The sequence below is a fragment of the Rhinolophus ferrumequinum genome, chromosome 7, assembly GCF_004115265.2.
Source record: "Rhinolophus ferrumequinum isolate MPI-CBG mRhiFer1 chromosome 7, mRhiFer1_v1.p, whole genome shotgun sequence".
Taxonomy (NCBI): domain Eukaryota; kingdom Metazoa; phylum Chordata; class Mammalia; order Chiroptera; family Rhinolophidae; genus Rhinolophus; species Rhinolophus ferrumequinum.
The window spans coordinates 64,568,921-64,590,183 of record NC_046290.1 but is presented as its reverse complement, the minus strand read 5'-3'; the positions used below and the strand labels follow the sequence as shown (position 1 = coordinate 64,590,183).

Here is a 21,263-nt window from a genome sequence, read left to right as displayed (position 1 = left end):
CTAGATACTGTAAGGACAATGTCAGGGGCCCAAAGGGTTAGATACTTAGCACTTGGTTTAAAAAGCAGAGAAACTACTGCTGATGTGTATAAGGCAGAACCATCCCAAACTCATGGACTCTTGATAAAATCTGGGACACACGAGTTCCTCCCACCAAGCCCCAAGCGCCGCAGCAGACCCCCCTTACTTAACCATTGAGGCCCTTTTGACAATTATGGGGCAAGAAGAAACTAGACAAGTATTACCCTACTTCAGTCTTCAAATCACACTACTAATACCAACCTAAAGAAAGATCTTTTCAACATTTAGCTCTCCTCAAACACTCTCACTAATCTCCATGTATTTTTTCCTCTGACAAGAACCCTGGAATGGTGTGATGTTATAGAGGTGATGAATATTTTAACAACTGTTTGAAACTTTATAAAATAACAGTTCCAGCTGTGAGAAAAACTATGGCCAAAGCCTTCTTGCCCACCAGAAAGTTCCTGTAGGACACCAAATGACACCCGGGGCAGTTGTCTGAGAAATACTACCACACAGCCCTCATTATCATTGCTGTGAGGTCCAGGAAGGAAAGGAGCACACCCAACTCACAGAGGTACCGCTTCTCACTGCACTTCCCTTTCTCCTGTTCTTCCAGCTCATAAAGCTCTCTCCCACAGAAATATCAGGAAGCCTTCTTTTACTGCCTTTATCCCAGGTCATTGGCTTGGCCTCCCGCAATAGCCCAGGGGATTGGAGAAGACTTTGGACCATCCAGCCCCCCAATCTACAGAAGTCCAGACAATTGGCTTGAGTTTTGTGTAGGTGACTGCATTCTTGTAATATGTGGGAGAAATGCCCAGGAAGATCTCCATTAAGGAAATACTCTTAAAAGAGAAGAACTTCAAAGGATCTTCTACAGTTGGCTTGATTCTCCACGGTTTTTTCAAACTCCCTTAGAAGCCTGAATTTTCTTTATTTGGCAAATGAACTGGTTTCCTCCTAATTTAGATGCTAAGGTTGGAATTTTAAAAAAATTTAATTGACGCATTGTTCAACCATAAGCGTCAGTAGAAAAGTGAAGGAAAACCAGGCAATAAAGAATAGTGATTCCTATCATGATGATCCCACAAGGTCAATGGCTCTACAGTCCTCTCCGTATTTTTTTTTTCTTGAAATCTAAAACATTCAGGGGAGTGAACAGTCCTAATTTACAAGTCACTATGAATTATCTGACTATGAAAGAGAGAAATACATAGTACGATTAAACTCGTGGAAAAGGTTTTCTGTCTAACTTCCAGGGCCTCCAAAGGCTAGTCTTAACTCATTCATCCCTTCAGCCCTCAATTTCTTTTGTCCAACCAGATCCACCTACCTCTCCTTTCCAACCCTGATTCTATCTTTCCACCTCATAGAACAGTTTCCTGCTCCCCAAACTAGGCTCATTTCTGAGCCAAAGACTTGTAAGGCTCAAGGTATGACCATTTTAAAAATCTCTGCCTATCAGGCTGAGTTTTCAAGGATCACCTACATATAAATGATAATCATTGATTTTAATTGAATCTAAAGTATGCTGTCTGTTTATCTTGTCTCAAGACGCTCTTTCTTGGAGATTGTTAAGTAAAGCACAAAGAACTTTTCCACCACTGCTTTCCAGGTAAAAACTGAATTGGGTTCCAGTTATAGCCTCAATCTTAGACTATTAAATGATGTTAACATACTATTCTTATAGTTCCTATTTCCCTAAACTGAAACAAAAAAGACAGAAGGATTAAAAACAGAATTTAACTTATATTCCATCACATAGAAAGAAACTAGTCTTCCATTTTTTAAGGTTTTCTTTCAAGTGGTAATTTATCATAGAACAAAAGTATATATAAACAACATGTGGTAAGCTCACAATTTTTTTTTCATGGTTTTTTTTTTTAATTTATTGGGAAAAATATGGAACGCTTCACGAATTTGCCTGTCATCCTTGCAAGCTCACATTTTTGACAGATAATGCTAAAAAATTATTTTAAAGAAATGCATACTATAGGACAATTGTTATTTGTAAGATAAAAAGATGAAATCACAATTCCATACTGCCTTACAACCATGAATATCTAATTTGTTATCCAGGCTTCTCATTTTAGAAGTTGGGAAATATTTTCAATTGGATACCAATCTGAAAACAAAAACAAAAATAGTTTTATAAGAGTCTCCCTCACTTGATTATGTAACAGGCTGTAGTACTGAAGTGTTTTCTGGGGGCTTAGTTCATATGAAAACAATTGACAAACCGTTTAAATTATGTTTTCAGTTCTGGGACTTCAAAAAATCAATGCTTTTTCACCCTCTGGATTTACTTGAAGCCATACCACAAACCAGAAAAAAGGGAGAAATAGAGAGAGAGAGAGAGAGAAAGAGAGCGAGAGAGAGAGAGAGAGAGAGCGAGAGAGAGATAGAGAGAGAGAGAGAGAGGGGAGTCTTTCTCCGTCAATATGCTTCCAAATCCTGAATTTGCTCCCCTCTGGTGAATACTTCTAACATCCTCAAAATGAAGTCACAAATCCCTAGGCCCAACAACCTCAGACCTCAATTGAGGGTGAGCTCTGGTATTTACATTCCTTAATAAGAATTTAAGTTACTCTGAAATATTGTAACCCTGCATAAGGACAAATAAATCTAAACAGTCATCAAACAATTACTTGTCCTAATCTAGTACATCTATCTAAGGACCTAGAGAGTTGCCATAACTTTTGTTTGTTTTTTGGTAATACTTAAATCGCTACTTCCTAATAGTTTCACCTCTACCTGCCAAACAGGACATAATTCTGTTAAATTAATCTTGAGGACTGGTGCAGCACATCTCTCTCCCCACAAAAAAAGTCACCAAAGACCCCAAAGCCAGAATGGATATCCAGTCTTCAGTGTAACAGTCAGCAGTCCCTCCCAAGGGCAAGACCAAAAATACCTCCTGAGCCAAAAGGGAAATCTTGACACTAACGTCCCTCCTTAGAAGCCTTTTCTGGAGATGTGCATATTAAATGGGTTACAGCAATATGTTACCTGGTAAGGAAAACAGGATGACCATTAAATAAGCCTATTATCAGCAGGCAAAGGAAGAAAAATGAGCCATACCAGCAGCAAGTTTTAACAGGAAAAGAACCAAAAGCTCTACTGGGATAGATGAGAATTGAAAGCTAAAATGGCAAAACAGAAACTAAATTTGCCTACTTTACAAATGTATAGGTCAGAGGGTGAAACCACTGACAAGATTTTAACTGAAAGACATGTGGTCCTGAATTACTAAAACCGTCTTGAAAAAGTATAAGTGGTGAAGATTTTAGTAAAAGAGAATGAATGTGTAACAAAAACCCATACCCAGATTGATAATTCCTGCAATCATAAATTCTATGGATAATGAAATAATCTGCACCAAAACACTCAAACCTATGGGAGAAGAGTTAAGTCTACATGTCCTTTGTACTCAAAAGGATTAAGTACAAAATAGACATACTTTCCACTATTCCATCTCCTGTTTGAAGACACTAGAAAATTCTACACCTGTCCTTCAAAAGTTATGAAATAAAAAAAAACTAGTCCGTCTTAAACCTGAAAAACACCTCAAACTGGTAGGAGCTAATTTCTTGTTAACTTTAGACGTTGTAGTTCCTATTCTCCTTGTTAAAGGAGGCTAGATAAGCCTCCAAGGAGTGATTAATACATTAACCAAAATGATGCATTGCCAAATGGGCTCCAACACAGGCTCTGAAAATCAGGATGATAGATAGGAAAGGATTAGAAATCCAATTTCCTACATGAAAGTTGATGGATTGCTTTTTTTTTGTTCTCTTCTGTAGGACTTTTCCACTGCCCTCCAAAATGAGACAATTTGAAAATATTCATATCTAGAGGAGAATATTCTAAGAGGGGAGAAAAGGTCCCAATTTTAAGATGTGAGAATGTACTTTAATTCTGTAGACACAGGTTCACCAAATCAGCTAACACTGATCTTAACCAAACAGATGACTCAGCCTTGTTGGGGGATTTTTTTGTTTTTTTTTTTTAATTTAGATGAAATTTCACACTTAAAATCCTACAAAGATAGAAACTCCAAGCATTCTACCTAGAACAAAGAAAAAGCCTTGGAATAATCATTTGAAAGGATCGAATGATTAGTATTAAACATATTTTACACTAGAGTACTATATGGTTTCTAAGGTTCCTTTCCATTCAAATCTTTCTTAATTCTTAGTGACTTTACCAGACTCTTCTTAGAACCTTAATAGTTACAAATAGAACGTGAATGAGAAAGAAAATTCAGAATTAAAGTTGTCATTAAGCCTAATTAAACATCACAGACAGGAAGATGGCAGTAGAATAAAGCATTTGTGAATCACAATGAATAATGTAATGAGAATATAATGAGTAATCCGCAGGCCCATGAATGAGGCATAACATACAACAAAGTCTGGGTGGTGTTTGGGATATAATATAGTGGACAATGTCTCTGTCTTTTGGGTCGCAACTAACCTACCCAAAAGGGGTAGACTTTGACTTCTATTATATGACAAACTATCTATCTGAAGTAACCATACCACCCACAAGAAAACACATCAACTAGAAGATGAATTCTCTAACTTAAGTGTGAATTCTCCCTTACTGGCAGTTCTCCTACTTTCTATCCCTAAAGGGAATCCATATACTCAATGCTGCAAATTGATAAGACATCTCCTCCCTATATAGTGACTCCGGCACTTCTGGTCCAAACAAAGCCATTGTTTTAACTAGGGTGGGATTTATTCTCTCCGTTCAGTAAAGGGTTGTGGCTGTTTTGCAGGGCATTCCTGCAGGGTCCTGCTTTGACTCTTCAAGTCACATTGTGGTATCACCGTGAGGGATCCTTGATATTTAATGAACCTTCAACTGAAAAACTGATGTTTATCGGAAGCCGGGAAAAGGAAGCTTGAACGCCCTGCAGACTGCCTCAGCAGCAGGACGGTGGCAATGCGGGCAGGCACCTCCTTGGCACCGAGCAGAAGTAAGCAAGCCTTTCCCCAAGTTTCCCTTTCTTCCACTAAATTAACCTGCCAAGCCCCCCACCCCCACCCCATTCTATTAGGAAAAGGCATGCCGGCAACTCGCTGAAGGACAGGGGGACAGCTCCCAGCGCAGCACAGAAGTTGGGTTTGGCAGGGGCCGCGGCTTAACCCTTCCAGCCCGAGAGCGGCGGCAGACACCACCTTCTCCGGGGGCAAACCCGGGCTGCCAACTTTCCCTCCTCTCCGCACAGCAGCCCAAACTTTGCCGTTCGCCCACCTGGCAGCGCAGCGGAGCGTCTGGTCCAGCCGCTCCGGACGATCCCCCCTACCCCGGGCAGGCGGAGGCGCTGACCTTCACACCAGCCCCCAGCCCCGCGCCGGCCGCTTGCCGGCACCCCCCCACACCCCGATGCCTCCAGCAGCCTCCCCCAGTCCTCTTTCGCCGCCCCCAAACCCTCGCAGAAAACCCGCGATGGGGAAGACTGCAACCCAACCCCTCGCGTCACATCTGGCCACGGTCCTCTGGGCCCCAGAGAGCCCGAACCCCGGCACAGCTGACCGCCCACTCACCATTGGTGAAGGGCTCCATTTTCCCCCCGCCGCGGCTCCTTACAGCCGGAGCGCCCTAGCTTCCTACTCCGAGCGCTGAAGCGGCCCTGCCGACTGAGCATGCCCAGCACTGCTGCCCAGGGCTGTTGGGGAGGTGCCGCGAGGGGGGGCTCCGCTCCGCCGCTCTGCGGTTCCGCCGCTCCGGGTTTTCGCGACAGCTGCAGAAATGCGAGGGAGGCTAGGAGGAAAAGCACGGTACAGCCCCAAGCCAATTCCAGGGAGACGAGTGGGAGGAGCTGGTTAGACCTGGGGGCTGGTCCAAGGGCGGGGCCAGGACAAGCCCCGCCCCCACAAGGCAGGGCAGCCTCGCTGTCTCAGCCTGGAACGACATTGAGTCATTTAGCAAATGTGACGGCATACTGCCTCCCTCCGGGGCAGGGTCCCAGGCACTGAGTCTCAGCGAGGCATCGCGGCGGAAAAACACGGTCACTGCCCCGTGGAGCGGACATTCCAGAAACAGACAATAAACAGAAGATACACAAGGCTGAAATAAATGCCCCGCTGCGCATTAAATCAGGGTGATGTGATGGAGAGTGAGTGGGTCGCTAATTCGGATGGCTTGGTGAGGAGAGGCCTCGCTGGGAGGTGCTGAGATCTGAAGGCAGAGCAGGAGCCTGCAGGTGAAGGTCGCTCCCTGGATTGCGAAGCTTCGTTTCCCTGGGGAGACTGGCTCTGGGGAGCTCACTTGCCCAAGCCCCGAACGTGAAAGCGCTGTGGGCCTTCTCGGAAGGGCTGCCCGCCCAAGCAGAGTGGTCGCAAGTGTTGGTGGGGGGGGACCCCCGCGGGGCCGAAGGCCCCAGGGCTTCTGTCCTCCGGCTAGTGGTGTAGGGCGGGGCCTCCACATGCAGGCGAATGACAAAACCCGGCGCTGGAGCCGCAGGGCGACGCGGGCGCCGCAGGATGTGGGCAGAAGGCCAGCTGGAGCCGAACCCTAAATCAACACTTCAGGTTCTCGGGGGGTGCCGCCGCTGGGGTTCTCCGCCAGACCCCGCAGAACTAGGCCTCAGAAGCAGAAACTCCCTTAGTTACCCCCGCCCTCCAGCGCTCGCGCTTTTGCCTCCAGCCCCAAGCCACCATTGTTTCCAATGTCAAATCCGGGCAGACCGTGCGAACCTTCCGGATGGAGCAACTAGGGGCCCCATGAGCCCCGGGAAGGATCGTTGGGGCCCCTCTTCCTCACCCCTTGCTGGGTGTGCGCATCGCCGTCACTCTCGTGGCGAAGGCCGCGCGGCCCTCCCAAAGCGCTGCCACCGCCTCCTCTCCCTCTCCCTTCTCTCCCGCCTACCCGACCCCTGCAGCAACTTGGCTCCAGCTGTGCCTCACTGCTCTAGCCAACTGTCACACACTCCTCTGAGGCTGTCAACAGCAGGCGCAGAGCGTCGGGTGCAAACTAGCAGGCAGCGAGCACAACCAGGACAAAAAGGGATAGCCGGGATGTCGTTTGACCCGCGCGGGAATTAGAAATTAGGTTTCGAAGAAGTAAAATCGAAGTGTAATATTGTATTTTTAAGTGACAAGTGTATTAAATCACTCACTTCCCACTCCACTTTAAAACCTCCCATGAATACCAATCGCACTTAATTATAAAAGTGAAACTTAACAACTCTGGAACTTCATCTCTTACACATGCTCACGATTCTTTGGCCACAAAGGGCTTCTTGCAGTTCCTGGAAGTAACCAAGTTCCACCCAGCATTGTTAACCATTCCTCTTGCATATTCCTCGTGCAAGAACTGTTACTTCTGCCTGGCACTTTGCCTGTTGGTTCCTTCTTGCCATTTAGGTCTCAGCTCAAATGTCACCTCTGCAGAGAGCCCTTCCCTGACCACGCAATCGAAAAAAGGTACCAACATGGTCTACTGCTTAATTTTCTTACAGCGTTCATTGCTCCCTAAAACGATATTTTTGTTCGCTGCTTGGTTATTATCATCCTCCCTCTCAAGACCGCAAGATCCGTGAAGGCAGCAGAGTCATCATCTTTTTTAAGGGTTAAGTGCCTAATCTCTGGATAAGGATGCAACAAATAATTTTTGAATGAATATGTGAATGGATGCAATGGTATTTAGAGTTCTAGTTCACTTGCAATATTGAACACCCAGAGAACATCTCTATATTGAATGGTGCGTTTGTGATCAATACAGAGGTGTCTATATCATGTGATACCTCAAAGCTGTTCTCTCCCCACTGTGTGAGTTAAATAAGATAATCAGAGACCTTTTACTGCTCCCCCACCCCCCAAGGAACTTAAGAACCAAAAACAGGACGTGAACCACAGGAGCTGTTGCATCAGTGTTCAGATATTATATAGTATATGCAGGACTGGTTTTGTTAAAAGGACCCCTACACATTGCATTGCTTAGATAAGAAGCCCTTCTCTGTATTTTAGGTCATGTCATGTTCCATTGGAGTTATTTTTGCAGCCAAAGCACTTGGTATCAGACGTACAGTACTTAAAACTTCACAGCTTGTTACATCTCACCTCACCTCACCTGTAAGTTAGTCTATTATGCTTTTAAGTGTGAAATACATTATCTTGTGGGTTGTCTTAAGTACTCCATTTCTGCAGAGACTTGTGGTAAAAATGCTTCACCATTGCACTAGTAAATATAGGTGGATCATCATGTCTTTCTGAGATTTCTTTGACAGAGACAAATAATTTATCTTCTCTTTGCCAACTTCTTGCCTCCCATCCCTCCCATTCCTAAACACACACACACACACACACACACACACACACACACATTCAAAGACATTAAGGACCTTTTAAAGACTTGTGGTTTTGTATTGGAAATAAAAGAGTATACAAAACTAAAATGATTCAGGATACATACTTTCAAAGGAATAATAATGAATTTTGTTTTATTCTGGTTTTTTTGTGCATTTTGTTTTGTTTTTGAGGGGGATACCATTTTACATTTCACTTCACAAAGCTTCTTTGAGGGAACACAATTTAACAACTGCACTACTGAAACCCATTATGTTTCAGTCTTTAACCTCCGCCTATCCTCCTACACAGAACTTCCTCTTTAGTTTAAGGGCATAATACCTTTAAGTTATTATGAAGTTACTATTCTTATCAGAGGAGATAGTGTGATATTATCTACTATATCCATTTACTATTTGCAGAATCCTTGCTCTCTACCATTTAATATTTGAAAACCAAACATTTGGAGGGCTAATTATAATATATAATAAATAGCATGAAAGGGAAAATGTAAGCACCCTGAATAACAAACAGCATTTATTTATATATTTAAAAAAAGCAACAAACTTGGTAATCGGAGAATGTGAACATTTTTTTTTCTCATCAAAATAAAGCACGTGGAATGTCATGGATCAGCTAACCCAAGCCTGAATTTAACAGATAAGGGAACTGAAGTCTACAGAAGTTTGAAGATTTACTCACTGTCCAGTGGCAGGCATAGACTAGAACTCAGGTGGTCTGGGTTCTAAACCAGTGCTCCAGAATTTGTTTCTCGATTCCCACAGAGAAGTTAGGGTCAATGACAATAATCTATGAAAGGGATACAGAATAAAGAGAATTACAGCTAACTTCAGGCGACTAGAAGACTATTCCATTAACGATTGATATTGCAATTTAATTTTATTGATATTCCATGTCAACTTTAGGTTTAGCATTATTAAATATTCTTTTTAATCATTTTGAAATAAGCAATAAAACTACATTAATTCAGTGTACACACTAAGTGTGTTCAGCAGCCTTAAATAAATAGAGGATACTACTTGCTGCCATGATGTTTCCAGCTACTCCAGACTCTACCCAGGCACGCCAGAGACTAGAGGAGTGAATACCTCATTACTTCTATAACCCATTTGCAGCACACATGCTCAGCGTCAATTAGTGATGTTTGAAGATATACCAAATTAAGCAATGTTTGGAGCACTAAGAACAGCAGAATCATTATTCAACAGAGTCCTTATAGAGCTTAGTCATTAACAAGAAGATTCAGCCAAATAAAAATGAAATGTTATCAGGAAAGAACAGCATACGAGTCCAGATACTTTGGAATACACAAGCAAAACACTGATAAACTAAACAATAAGGAAATCTATCATCTCATAGAACAAGTCCAGAGATAAGGCAGTCTCCAGTCATCGTTCCCCAACCTCATCAAAAACCCAGTTTCTCACTCTATCCAGTCTGTGAGCAATTTTCTGAAAGAATGCATGCCATATGGTCAAAAAGGCTGCATCAAGGGAGGAAGAAGGAAACTTTTCCCTGGCGTCTCTTTCTTAAGAGCAAGGAAACTTTTCCCAGAAATCCCCCACTAGAATTCTCTTTAGGTTTTATTTGCTGAAATTGTATTTCGTACATTTCTAAGCAAATCACTGGAAATGAAAACAAGGTTCCCATGATCGAGTTCTTAGACAAAGCAGAGTTTGGATCACTTCCCTTATTTCATATGGAGGAGGAAGGGAGCCTTGGGCAAAATCATTTTTCTTCTTCAGAAGGGAAAAGTAGGGTTAAGCAACCAAAATGGCAGTTGGCAACCTAAATGTTACGAACACAGATACCTTTTAATAACATTTTGATATTTTTAAAACCCTGACACTGTATAGGAAAAGTAAAAATAGAGCCCAAATCAATGCAATTTTTCCATATATAATTAATTGATCAATATAATTAGGATTACAAACCAAAACATGGTATATTATTAAACCTTGAACTCTGACCTGAAAGTAACTACTAAAATGGAAAAATACATCTTAGGCAGTTGTACAGTTTGCTAGGACTGCTGTAAAAAAAATGACCACAACCTGAGTGACTTAAACAACAGAAATTTATTGTCTCATAGTTCTGGAGGCTAGAAGCCCAAGAACAAGGCACCAGAGAAAGACATGTTCCAGGCTTCTCTCCTTGCTTCTAGTAGTTCTTTGGCTTGTGGTAGCATAACTCCAGTCTTCACATAGCATTCTCCATGTGTGCATGTCTGTGTCCATATGTTCCCTTTTAATATGAACACTAGTCACATTGGATGGGGGCACACCCTACTGCAGTATGACCTCGTCTTAACTAATCACACTGCAACAACGCTATTTCCAAATAAAGTCCCATTCTGAGGTGCTGGGGGTTACAATGTCAACGTACGAATTTTGACCGGACACAATTCAACTCATCATAACAGCATCTTCCTAACGGAAATAAGTTTGAAGATAAGTATCAAGAAAGATTTGACTTTCATGGATAGCATCAAGAAGTTAAAAAAAACAACCTACAGAAAGGCAGAAAATATTTGCAAATCATTTACCTCCCAAGGGATTTGTATCTAAAATATACAAAGAACTCATACAACTCAATAATAAAGCACAAATGATCCAATTAAAAATGGGCAGAGGATCGGAATAGACATTTCCCCAAACAAGATACACAAATAAGCGCATGAAAAGATGTTCAATATCATTAGCCAACAGGGAAATGCAAATCAAAACCACAGTGGTGTAGCACCTCACAGTATGGTGAGGCACAGGCATAGGATGGCTCAAGTGAAAAACCAGATACTGATAAATGTTGACAAAGATGTAGAGAAATTGGAACCGTTATACACTGCTGGTGGTAGTATAAAATGATGCAGCTGTGCTAGAAATCAGTCTGACAGTTCCTCCAAAGGCTCTACATAGAGTTGCCACAGGATCCAGCAATTTTAGCCTATGTATATACCCAGAAGAATTAAAAATTCATGTCCACACAAACATTTGTACATGAATGCTTATAGCAGCACTATTCATAACAGCCAAAAAGTGTACATGGACATTACAAATGTCCATCAAAGAAGCCCGTTACAGAAGACCATATATTGTATTATTTATTCCATGTATGCGAGTATAAAATGTCCAGGCTAGGCAATCTATCGAGTCAGAAAGCAGATTAGTGGTTGCCTAAGACTGAAGGGAAGAAAGATTAGGAAGTGACTGCTAATGGGTACAGAGTTTCTTGTTGGGGTAATGAAAACGTTCTACAATTGACCTTGTTGATAGGCACACAACTCTGTGAATATACTAAAAACCATTGCCTCTACGATGGGGACAAGTTGCTAAACTTCCCTGGGTTTCATTTTCTCCTTTATAAACTGAGGACAAGTACCCCCCTCTTAGAGTTATTGTGAGGATATGATGAATATACACACTGAAAATGCTTTGAATAGAGATGGGCACACAATAAGCACTAAAGATGTATTTACTGTTACTATTAAATGTGAATTGTGCAACTTTATTACCAGGTAGATTACATGCAAAAAAAATTTACACTCGCAAAGTATAAAGCAAGAGCAAACAAATTTATAAAATGCTGACATATTCCAAACTGATAACTTAAAATAACGATGTCCTGAAGAAGCCAAGTTTTGGTGTTGAGCTGATGTCTAAGACCTGGGTCAGATGGGGCCTCCCTGGGCCAGGAAGTGGCAGGGAGAGTGGGCCCAATTCCAGCCATGAAAACCAATCATAGGCCCTCTTCTACACAAGTCAGAAGATGTAAAAGATGTTTTTAGAAATGATAGCTAGCTGGAACTTTTGATTTCCTTGCTCTTTCTAGGGCGATGTTTATATTCTTGGAGATACAGTTTCAGTTTTCATTTTTATTTCTTACAGCTATGCTGAAATAGAGCCTGTCTAAGGTTGATTCCCATAAAATGTGTCCTTCAGGTATTTGTTTGTTTTTGAGCATGAGAAAGTCCTGTAATATTTATGCAGAAGATTACACTTGACTGTGATTCTTGGCTGTCTCTGGGCTGACTCAGATGCTGTTTCCCTCCCGCTGGCTGATAGCCGCCAGCACAAGCAAGCTGTCAGTCAGATAGCAACATTGTGACGTACCCACAGTGTGCTGAGCACCCAAGAGAACAAAAAAACAAAACAGAAGCTGAAGTTTTGCTTGTAAGGCACTTATAATACGTTGGGCCAATCAGGACGAGTACCCAGGATATATGATACACATACTGCACACTACATGCCACAGAAGCATTTAATCATGTACTAGCAGGATGAGCCTGAGGCAAAATTGCCAAGTAGGCTTGTCTCTGCATTTCCCTAGGTGCCATTTTTTATTTCCCTTCCTTATTTCTAGGTGCTGCTTTACACAGTCAACACATATTTATCAAATGCCACCTGTATACAACACCCTTGAGTAAGTGACAGATACTGCCTTCCAGAGTTTCCTACCCAACCAGTACTTTCTGGGGTATTGCCGTCATTCCGTCATTCCAGAGCACACAACCGCCCAACCCTCACCCAAATCCTCTTTCTCCTTGGGGCCCTTTTCTCAACTAGCTGTAAAGAAATAAGTATTTAAAAAAACAAAGTCACACTAAGGCACATCTAACGAGTTACAATTTAATATTTTAACTTTTTTAGCTCAAAGGAGTGAATCTGTGATGGTAGAATTATAGAAGAAAAGCAATGTTTTTAAGGGGGGATGTATTTTGAAACAAAATCTATGTTTCCTTTTTTAGGCAGCACTTTTTAGATCTGGATTTACAAGACCAAAGTTGCTGATGTTATTTCTTTCTAGGTCCTCAAGTGAGACAGAGGAGCCAACAGTTGGTATACTTCCCTTGACCTTAAAATACAAACAGCTAGGCTTCCCAGAGACACAGTTATCTGAAACTAGAAGAGTAATTTGCTTTTCCTCTTTGGTAATGACTTTTCTAGAATATAGAACATAATTTTTAAAGCAACCTCTCATTAATGAACAACTTTTTAATTTTTGCTGAAGTGACCCTAATTCAGTCCTTGAATGTGAGTTGAATGAACTTATCCAGGTCACAGGGTCTGATTCCTGTGGTTTCTGTCTGGTTCACATAGATTTTGCAGGCCAGACCTTTTCTTTGATCCTGACGGCTTAGTCTCTCTACCTGTTTACCCCCTACCAGCTAAAAAGTTCTGTTTGTCCTTCTAATATTCCTGCTTTTAGTCTTTGGGTCTACATCTGGAGGTATAAATAGAAAGAAAATAAAATTATACACCAACTGTCTTATGCCACAGAGACAATTGTTTCTCTTTTAGAAAAAGTTCACCAAACCCTTTCCCACCACTTTCCATATTTGAGTTTTTAGAATATTCTGCCTATCCTTTTCCTGACTTTCCAATACGAAATATTAGAAATGAGTTATAATTTTCAAACTCAGTTTACTAGAAAACAGTTTTTAAAAGGGAATATAGTTTTAAAACTGAGAAATAATGTCCTTTATATCTCTTAAGTCTGAGACAGTCTACTGTGCAAACTTTAAAATGAGGTTTGTAATTATAACTGAGGTATTGTTTGGATGTTTAGAGGAACATGTCAGGTAGTATTAAGATGGGAATTGCTCACAGAGGTATGAACCTAAAATGTTGTATTGAAAGAAAGAAATATGGCATAATTCAGCAGAAGGATGAACACAGGAACTTTGAAGTGTGGGAAATCATGTCTGTAAATATTTCAAGATGAGAATTAATGAGTCATATACTGAGAAGAGAAAACCGGTTTCCTGACTTTACCTGGGAGTATGGTAGAAGATGAGGACTTTTGGGGAAAAGAAAACAAATTAGCAAAAGATCTTGAAGTTATGGCTGTGAGGTAAAGTTTGCAGAAGTGAGTGAGGCAGAAATGGTTCTCTATCTTGCTAGTGAAGTCTGCATTTCTCAAAATTTCTAACCATTTCTCTATGAATATTGGAAAGTTTCCTCGATTTCAGTTGTGAAAAAATGATCTGTATACTGCTGACTTCCTAAGTATGATACAGCGTTAGGCAACCCACAACTTTATTTATGAGAAGTCAATAATACACAGTCAATACTGCAAATCAATTTCCATACTAAGGAGCCTCATATGGAAAAGTGTTAGGCATTTGTATATTGAAAAACAAATTATTACGGCTTCGGAGAATATGCTAAACCAGGTATCCTGACTGACCTGACTGACCTTCTTGCTAAAATAACTAAAAATAAAGAATAAAGTATATTTTATAATTGTTTTAATGCACCAATGTCCTAGAAAGTTAGTAAGGAATACTCAGGTGTCAAAAACAGTGAAGGCAGAACCCTGAGGGATAAACAGAAGGGTGAAATCAGTGTTCAACTTGAGGGCCTCTGAAGCTTCAGTTTTTATGCTTTTGACATATGACATATGACAAAACCTGGGCCTGCCCAAATTGGGGAACACAAAAGGAAACAAAACTCAGGTATAATATGTTTACAAAAGATTCTTCTGAAAGTAAAGGATACAGAAAACTTCAAAGTAACAGGATACACAAAGATTTATCCAGCAGATACTAATCAAAAGAAACTAGTAGCACAGCTATGTACATATCTGGGGAAACTGTACTTTACCGTGGGAAGTATTACTAGATATAAAAAATTAACATTTGGCACTGACTATTATAGGATATAGGGGTAAGAAGAAAGTGAATTAACACCCCATTTCAGAAAAATAATCTAGCACCAACTATTAAAATGTTGGATTATATAAAATACATATATGCTTCCGCCCAGCAAACCCACTTGTTTCATAATTCTTTTCAACTTTGTTTTCCTTATGATTTGGAGACATGACTTTGCTGAGATTAAGATTTCAGGAAGCAGACAATATAATAGGTGATTGATTTAAAGTCTGTAAATATAAAATTTGTAAACCATTATATATTGAAATGAAAAATAGTGACACATGGTTAAATGCAACAAAGGTCAATAATGAATATAAGTAAAGGGGTGTTGCAGAGTAAAACATGTGGCCACTTTAAACAACCTTGTAGTTGGTAGGCATTCATGTGCAAGTGGAAAACTAGCTTCTCTGACTACTGAGAGGTTTCCTGGTAGTTTGGGACTCCAGTAGTTCCAAACTGACTAGGTAGTTCCCTGAATCCAAAAACAAAACAAAACAAAACAAAAACCCCCAGGAACTTCCCTCAGAAAATCAGGATCTCTTGTAGTAGTTCCTTGCCAATCTTGCTTCTCTGCAACCTCAAATAGACCCAATGACATAGCAAGGAATGAAATGCAGAAGTACGTACAGGAGGTAGGACAAATTCCTGTCATGGGGATAATTTGGACTCTTGAGGGCTGTGCCCATTCACTCCTACACAAAGTCTAAAAGGGAGAAAGCCATTGGATCTGGGCGCCCCTGATCTGAAAGGTTTCTCACTCTGAGAGGGCTGTGGAAATGACAAAATTCTCCTCGGAGCTCTGTGGGAAATCAGGATGGCACAGAGTTGTGTCTGTTCACTTCATCATCTAGTCATGATCGATCGTGTATATAACTTGTTTGTTCATTTGCAGTAAAAGAAAGTAAAACTAACTTTAGTCAAGTCTTCCTTGGTGTTGGGGATCTGGCATCTACCATAAAAGTTTTGAAATACCATACTAATAAGCACAATACATTTCTTTTAAAAATACTTTGTTTAAACATTATTGGTACATTCATTCTCATGAAATAATAACTTTGCTTCTTTCTGTACTCAATTTTCAAGAATCTGAGAAATTACAAATGTATTTAAATAAAGAGCTAAAGGGAAGACCATTTAAAACTTGGAAATTTATGGTAGGCAGTTACTGAATAAAAGAAAGAACTTTGCTTATTTATGGAAATATTGATGGTACAGTTCTACTGCAGCTCATACACATTTTAGTGCTTAATTTACATATTATTTTGGTGGAAAAAAAGAGTATTCTTTACTCTTTCAGTTTCTTTATGCTCAAGTATGTATAATTATAGAGGGCTGTCACTGAGGTGTTGTACAGACCTTGGTAGGATACTGACCAGGTCAAATCTAGAGTCAAAGATGTTTCTAAGATTCCAAGAAATGATTTGAAAACAAATTTAACAAAATATGCATTGGGTCATGCCCCCGGTCCACCCAAATTGTATTCTGTCTCTGACTGAGAAAGGTCTATAGACCTTCATGATACCACTCCAGAAGGGATTGCATAACATCCTCCATGCCACCCCTGCCTCAACATCCCCAGCTTCCCTTAATAACCTAGATAAATTAGTCGTTTGTGTATTGATTCAAACCTTTCTAGAACTTACCTATACTTTCATACTGATTCAAATGTAGGAACATGAATTTATTAAATTTACTACCTGTATTTAGAGGAGTGTTTTCTTTACTCCAAGTGCCTTGTTCAAGCAATTAAGAGAAGCATCTAGAAAAGCATTTCAGAGATCAAGAGTTTCCCTTAAAATATGAAGAAATGCTAACACTGGATTACAATATAGGATGATAATTTAAATATTTACATTAAACCATGCTTTAACCCAAAATATATACAATATAATCTAATTCTGCAACTTTCAAAAGATTTACTAAAAATACAAATGTACCAATTAAAGTATTGTGGTATCATCTTTCTCTCCTGTGCCTTTGCGACTGCAGATTTTACTTCATTGGGAGATGACCTCAAAAGGCTATTCTTGAGGCTTTTCATGAATGAGAGCCTCAAGCCTTCCTAGCCTATTCGATAAACGCTGACATACAGTTTTTAATAATCTGAGGTTTGGTGACAAAGTCTCTGTATTCCTGACTCTTATGCTTCCTATTTGATTCAGATTTTTCCATGAATGGTAAGAATTAAACACCAGGATGCTCAGCAAGACTAAAAAGCAGCAAAGTTGCAAAAGAGTGGCACAACGCGAGGCAATGTAGATCGTCTGTGCTGTGGCTAAACTATTAATATTACAGCTATATCTATATGTCTATATCGGTACCTCCACATATCTCCATTACTCAGAAAGTTTACTTTTAAATAGGTTACCAAATTGCCCTTACCCCACCCCCACACCATACATCGGTCAGCCAGAGACCATAGTTTACAGCAGGAAACTGCTGCACTGGATTACTTCTTGAGGCTTCTTACTGGTGAGACAAAACATCTGTAACTCTGACTTAAGCTTTGCTGGTTTCATGCAAATGTGGCCCACAGCTGGTGTGCTCTTTCTTTCAACCGTTTAAATCTTAACCAGTAGCCAAGTCCTCAGAGTGGGAAGATTCTTCTCCAGCCACTCAATATTTTTGGGTATGGTTTCCAGAACAATTTGAAAAATATCCAGATGTGATCCTTGGGCCTTAAGAGATTCAAAGAACAGTTGCACCTGAAAAATAAGCAAGAAAAGAATTATTGACATGGTTCATAAAACACTTTCTCTTCCAAAGGGTTCCAAACCAGCTTGCAAATTATACAAACACAGGTGCAAGCATTTTTCTGCCAACCTCTAAAAGGTTATTTTCTTTTTCTCCTCTTTTTTTTGCATAATTATCACTTTATCTCCAAACAATAAATAAAGTAAGACAGAAATGATAAATCCTTCTTACAAGTGAGTACACTGTGAGTAAAGAAGTTGTGATTAAGCCAAGTCACAGAGTAAGTAGTGAGCCAGATTTAAGTTCTAGAACTCTGAATTTGCTTCAAGAGTAAATAAATTCAAGATTTATTGTGGAAAGAAAATAAAAAAGACAAGTAGAATTACTACTAATAATAGCTTTGTTAAAAACCTTTAAGGACTCTTCCAAACTTCAATATAATCACTCATGATGATATAATGTGAACAAAATAACACAAAAGGACTCATCTCTCAGGGGTAATTTTCATTTTGAATGCTATAAACAAATATTTTAAGAGGTTCGAGTCCTTTGCCTTCCATTTACTTACTATGTGACATTGAAAAAACAACTTATTTTCTTTTAGTAAAACGAGAACTTCAAACCAGATCACATCTAAGTTTACTTTCCATTCTACCTCTTGAACATTTATTTTTAAATTGTTAGCAATAGAGAATCACAAACCTCTTGCAACTCATCCTTGGAAGAAAAGTGAGATGTTGTACCAGAGATAATGAATCTCATAGCAAATGAGCCCAAATCAAATCTGAAAATAAAAAGGAACCCAACAGATTTAAGTAAGAGAAATACTGGCCTTATGTTTATTATATCATATATTTTTTAAATATATAACATTAATAACTATATGATAAGCTGATGCATTACAATATGTACTATTAATTACCATAATAATAACTCATATGCATCCAATAAAATCCCAAACCTACGAAGTTTATCAAATTTGACCGTAAGATAAAAGTATAGATAAAACTATTTTAGAAAATATGACTACGTTATTCAACAATGTTTATATTTAAATTTATGTTTAAAACAACAATCTCTACATTTTTTTGCTTATGCACCTCATCAGTAAGATTTTTTTTGATCAATAACTTCCCAAATTACATTTTTAATTTATGAATTATATATGTACTCTGTTATAGGTAAAAAAGAAAATTTAAATAGGATAAGAAATAATATATGTGGTAATATTTTCTTCTCGCACTCTAATGTTTTGTCTTCCACACTTCCCCATCCCATTTTGGACACCGCTTGTTTAAACATTGTATTTATTAGGCAAGGTTACTTGGTTGAACTGTCTGTCATTTGCAGCCACAGACTGCATCCTTGACCTCAATGTCTTATATAGAGAATTTATCCACAGGTCAAAGGGATTCATGCTGAAAGCAAAGCACAGATAATCTAAGAAATGGTTCCAAGTCTAGGCTCTGCATATGATGGGGCAGGAGGATAATTTCCAGTTACAAAGGAAATCTAAAACATTCAGAAAAAGTCTGAGCATTTAAGGAGGGAACTGATAGTCATGCAAACAAACCATCCAATGGTTCCAGTAGGGTCTTTAAGGAAACACATTTAAATGAAAACAACAACAACAACAAAAAAAAAGTTTCTAACTGTAAGGTATCATGTGGATGTCAAACCCTTGAAAGTCTGGGAGAGGAGTAGAAAATGTGCTTTTTGCTTTCGCAAAGCTGTCTGTGAGAATTCGGAGTCCTTTATGGCTAAGAAACGAGAGGAAAGAGGAACTGCGAATGACGGACATCAAAGATGCCAACTGATACTAAATCAAACACAGCAAACTGCACAGCTCTCTCCTTCAGGGTATTTTCCGTATAATAGTTCCTAAGTTACATTTGGCATTTGGATGAGGAAATAGCTGAGCACCTTAGCCCGGGGTTTATTGTGAGAGAAAGCAATACCATCCTGCGCGTTCCAATGAAATCTAATCATTATATGTTCCTTCTGGGGGATATTTTAGGCCCAGTAGTGTACTGGAGTGAGCTCTAGTTCTCCTAAAAGCTGAAACTCCAGAACATACTCAGAACCAATCCCATTTTGGTGGAGGGCCCCCAAAACAATTCTGATGGAAATTCTTAGAATTTTAGCTACTCTAAGCTCTCCACTATGCTACCTCCACAGGAGAACGGAGGTGGGAATTAGTTCTCATCAAAATTCCTGAAGTTTCCCCACTCCCCACCCCATAACAAAACTGCATTAACAAAGCAAACCAAATAGGTTCGATGCCATATATATGGGTTCATTGAATTCCTCTGGGCTGGTGAGAGAGCCAGGAGTGAGGGGAATCGGGCTGATGACTGGATTTAACTCAACTAGTACTTGCTCCCAGCAACTCTTCTTTGCCTGGGCTGAATAAGAGAAATCTGTTTCCCATTCCCTTATTCTCACTCCTCTCCCTTACTCCTGGACAGAATAACTTGTGCTAGTGAATTTTAAAACCAATAGACTTTGTCGAACTATTTGGGTGAAATGATATCATTTATATGCTTTGGGGGACACTCAATTACAATTGGTTTTGGGCAACTGAGACAGCTGGGTGGAAGAAGACAGATTGGATATAAGTAAATACCAACTTTTTTAGGAGATGGGTCCAGTTTTCTCTTACAAAATTCCAGGCTAATTGCTGCCCCTTTGGATTTCTGGCAATTGCATGAAGAAGAGAGGCCAAGTCTTGTGTCTTGATAACCTTTCCTTCCATTGCTAGTTCGATTAATCTGAAGAAATAAAGACCATATGATTTTTCATGGCATGTGTTATACAGTGAAAATTAACTCAGGCTACCAATATATTAAAAGACTAGGAGAGGAAGAGGCATGATAAAAGTATAATTTACGGACAACAACAATAAATTTTCTACTGGTAACATTTTTAATGTCCCAGTTAAACTTTTACTTTTTTCTAGCAGTAATTTTATTCACTTACTATTTCAAAGAACTTTGATAAGATCTCATACAGCATTTGATACATAAGAATGTATTTTTGCAATAATTGTCCTCTCATTTTCTGAAAGTAAAACATAACCATTTTTTCTAGTATCAATCACATGACTAAAAACTGTTTTCACTATTTGCATTTTGCCAATGTGTGTATTTTTGGGAAGTGAATTCAAAATAATTCACATCCTGACTCAATTATATGCCTTGGAAATTGGTGGCTAAAAGCTTAGTGATTGCACTGAGTTTGTGTCAGCTTACTTTTAACAACTTAGGAAGATTAATGCACTTACTTCATTAACTTTTCCTGATGTTTGGAGGTTGACAATGCATAGAGAATTTTGTTTTTTTCAGCACCTGACACTGACAATTCATAGTGCTCTAAAAGAGAATTCCATCCTGTTGTTGTCTGAGCACCCACGGAATACACAATCTTTAAAACATCTGTCGGGATACTGTGATATTAAACACAAAAGTAAAGAAAAAAGTTCAATGAAAGACAAAACTCTTTTTTCTGTATTACAATTTCAAATTGCTATAACATAATCACCCTGACTTATTTCCAGTACCTCGCTTATTAAA

The 21,263-nt window shown here is 39.6% G+C and overlaps 2 protein-coding genes across 4 annotated transcripts in view; both read right to left on the bottom strand.

Moving 5' to 3' along the window:
- The window catches only part of LNPEP (leucyl and cystinyl aminopeptidase), a 78,915-nt gene extending 73,197 nt beyond the window's left edge, over positions 1 to 5,718 (bottom strand). Inside the window, exon 1 of the mRNA XM_033111220.1 lies at positions 5,580 to 5,718. Within this exon, the coding sequence (XP_032967111.1) occupies positions 5,580 to 5,598 (19 nt within the window). The 5' untranslated portion in view covers positions 5,599 to 5,718. The remainder of the gene's footprint in view (positions 1 to 5,579) is intronic.
- Positions 5,719 to 9,108: 3,390 nt separating this feature from the next.
- ERAP2 (endoplasmic reticulum aminopeptidase 2) overlaps positions 9,109 to 21,263 on the bottom strand; it is a 45,853-nt gene continuing 33,698 nt past the window's right edge. For 2 of the 3 annotated variants that reach the window (XM_033110855.1, XM_033110853.1), the window contains exons 16-19: positions 20,975 to 21,136; positions 20,322 to 20,462; positions 18,394 to 18,475; positions 12,872 to 17,702 (exon numbers count right to left, since the gene is read on the bottom strand). In XM_033110855.1, coding sequence (XP_032966746.1) covers positions 17,559 to 17,702; positions 18,394 to 18,475; positions 20,322 to 20,462; positions 20,975 to 21,136 — 529 coding nt within the window. In that variant the 3' untranslated portion in view covers positions 12,872 to 17,558. Of the gene's footprint in view, positions 9,132 to 12,871; positions 17,703 to 18,393; positions 18,476 to 20,321; positions 20,463 to 20,974; positions 21,137 to 21,263 lie in introns of those variants that run through there. The other variant, XR_004423550.1, reaches the window with a different exon arrangement.